Raw genomic sequence first — 2,314 nt, 5'->3', positions numbered from 1 at the left:
GTGGTATATATACACAATGGAATATTATGCAGCCATCAAAAGGAATGAGATCTTGCCATTTGCAACGACGTGGATGGAACTGGAGGGTATTATGCTGAGTGAAATAAGTCAATCAGAGAAAGACATGTATCATATGACCTCACTGATATGAGGAATTCTTAATCTCAGGAAACAAACTGAGGGTTGCTGGAGTGCTGGGGGGTGGGAGGGATGGGGTGGCTGGGTGACAGACATTGGGGAGGGTATGTGCTATGGTGAGCGCTGTGAATTGTGCAAGACTGTTGAATCACAGATCTGTACCTCTGAAACAAACAATGCAATATATGTTAAGAAAAAAAAAAGAAGAAGAAGATAGCAGGAGGGGAAGAATGAAGGGGGGAAATCGGAGGGGGAGATGAACCATGAGAGATGATGGACTCTGAAAAACAAACTGAGGGTTCTAGAGGGGAGGGGGTGGGGGGATGGGTTAGCCTGGTGATGGGTATTAACGAGGGCACGTTCTGCATGGAGCCCTGGGTGTTATGCACAAACAATGAATCATGGAACACTACATCACAAACTAATGATGTAATGTGTGGTGATTAACATAACAATAAAAAATTTAAAGGAAAAAAAAATGAAAGCTGGCTCTTGCTTCGCACAAGTTACAAATAGCTGTTACTGCTTTTTCATAGACAAAGCCCCTGACCTTCAAGAAAGTGATAGGGGAAAAAAATATTTCATCTTGTTTTCTTTAAAAAAGAATTTTTTTTTACTATATCTAAGAAAGAAAAAGTATTGATATATATGTTGCCTAAGCTACAAGGTATAGGAAAACAGACAACATCTACACATTAAATTTTTTTTGAAAGATTTTAATTGTGAGAGAGCATGAGCATCGGGGAGGGGCAGAGGGAGAAGCAGAGTCCTGGCTGAGCAAGGAGCCCAATGCAGGGCTTGATCCCAGGACCCCGGGATCATGACCTGAGCCAAAGGCAGACGCTGAACTGACTGAGCAACCTAGGCACCCTACACATTACATTTCTAAGAAACACGAGGTAAAAGAAAATCTTTGGGTAAGCTCTAAGTTTGTACAAAGAAGCTAGATTTGCTATTCTCCAAAAAGCAAAAGACCCTACTGTGAATATACAGAAATAATTTAATGCCTTTTCCCAAGAATGAAACTCAAGCTTGGTGCATCATATTCCATGAAGGCATTTAAAATGCCAATCCATGCATGGAACCACTCCTTCCTCCCCTATCCATTTTCATGCATTTCTGGCCAGGTGTCAAAGACAAAGGCCAAGAGGTGCTGCAGGACTTCATCCCTGTTCTGCTGGAAGAAGATCTGGAGGATGGTCATCTTCTCGTGGGCCTCCTTCTCCACTTCCATGCTGCAGCTGCCTGGGGATCCCAGAGCCACATCTTCCATGGCCTTGAACTCCTTTTCTCTTTGCAGGCAGTATTGTTCAATTTCAGTCTGAGCTGCTTCTTTGGCCTGCTTCAGCCTCTGGTTCTTTTGCTTGTGGGCCTTGGACACCTTCTCAGAGGCCCACTTCATGGCATGCAGCAAACTGCTGGATGGACTGGCTAGCCATGGCGGTAGCCACTCTGGGGCCGAGGTGAGTCTAGGATTTTTAAATGGAGATGTATCTCACTCTTCCCACTTTGGGGATTTCCAATGTCAAGGTAAATGCTCTGATCTGGATGTCAGAAGATCTGGGGTCTAATCTTGGATGCACCATTAACAGCTGGGCAACCCTGAGCAAAGGACTTCACTTCTCTGGGCCTCGGTTGGCACATCTGTGAAAGGAAGGGTCTCTAAATTACCTCCATGGGTCATTAGCATTCGCCATCTAGGTATAGGACAATCAAATGAGAACTTACAGTTTCATAACATGTGTTCCTTCCAGGAAATATGTAAAAATGGAAAACAATTTGATCATATGTAAATCCAATCCCAAGATGAGAAGAGTACTAACTCTTCACAGGGACCTGTTCATCCACCAGCTTTGCAAGATTCCCTTTGGGGAAAACTGAATAAGATTCTATCTGATTAATTCTTGAACCTCAAGGAAGGCTCAGGAAAGGCAGAAAATAGAATGGAATAGAGCCTCCACGTCAAGCACTAGGGAGGGATTAGACAAAGATGAGCAAGAGACAGACTGTCTTGATCTTTACGGGGCTCACATTATCATGGGGAAAAAATGAATATGTTTTACACTGTCCTTGACCTTTCATTTCTCTCTTGCTGAACATATTCCATTTTTCTATATACTTTGTCATCTTAAAATTCAATTCCTCCCAACATCTTAGCATTACTTTACCTGGAAGA

General features: G+C 43.0%; 1 protein-coding gene across 1 annotated transcript; it reads right to left on the bottom strand.

The window, feature by feature from the left end:
* Positions 1–957: 957 nt before the first annotated feature.
* On the bottom strand, positions 958–1,835 carry LOC113908129 (V-type proton ATPase subunit G 1-like). The gene is made up of 2 exons (XM_035724676.1): positions 1,810–1,835; positions 958–1,553 (listed from the first exon to the last, which is right to left on the bottom strand). Exons 1-2 carry the CDS (start codon positions 1,833–1,835, stop codon positions 1,238–1,240), a joined length of 342 nt encoding a protein of 113 aa, XP_035580569.1. The 3' UTR covers positions 958–1,237.
* Between the last annotated feature and the right edge of the window lie 479 nt (positions 1,836–2,314).

The sequence above is a fragment of the Zalophus californianus genome, chromosome 16 (genome assembly GCF_009762305.2).
Source record: "Zalophus californianus isolate mZalCal1 chromosome 16, mZalCal1.pri.v2, whole genome shotgun sequence".
NCBI lineage: Eukaryota > Metazoa > Chordata > Mammalia > Carnivora > Otariidae > Zalophus > Zalophus californianus.
The sequence above is the reverse complement of the archived record's forward strand: the minus strand, read 5'-3'. Positions and strand labels throughout refer to the sequence as shown.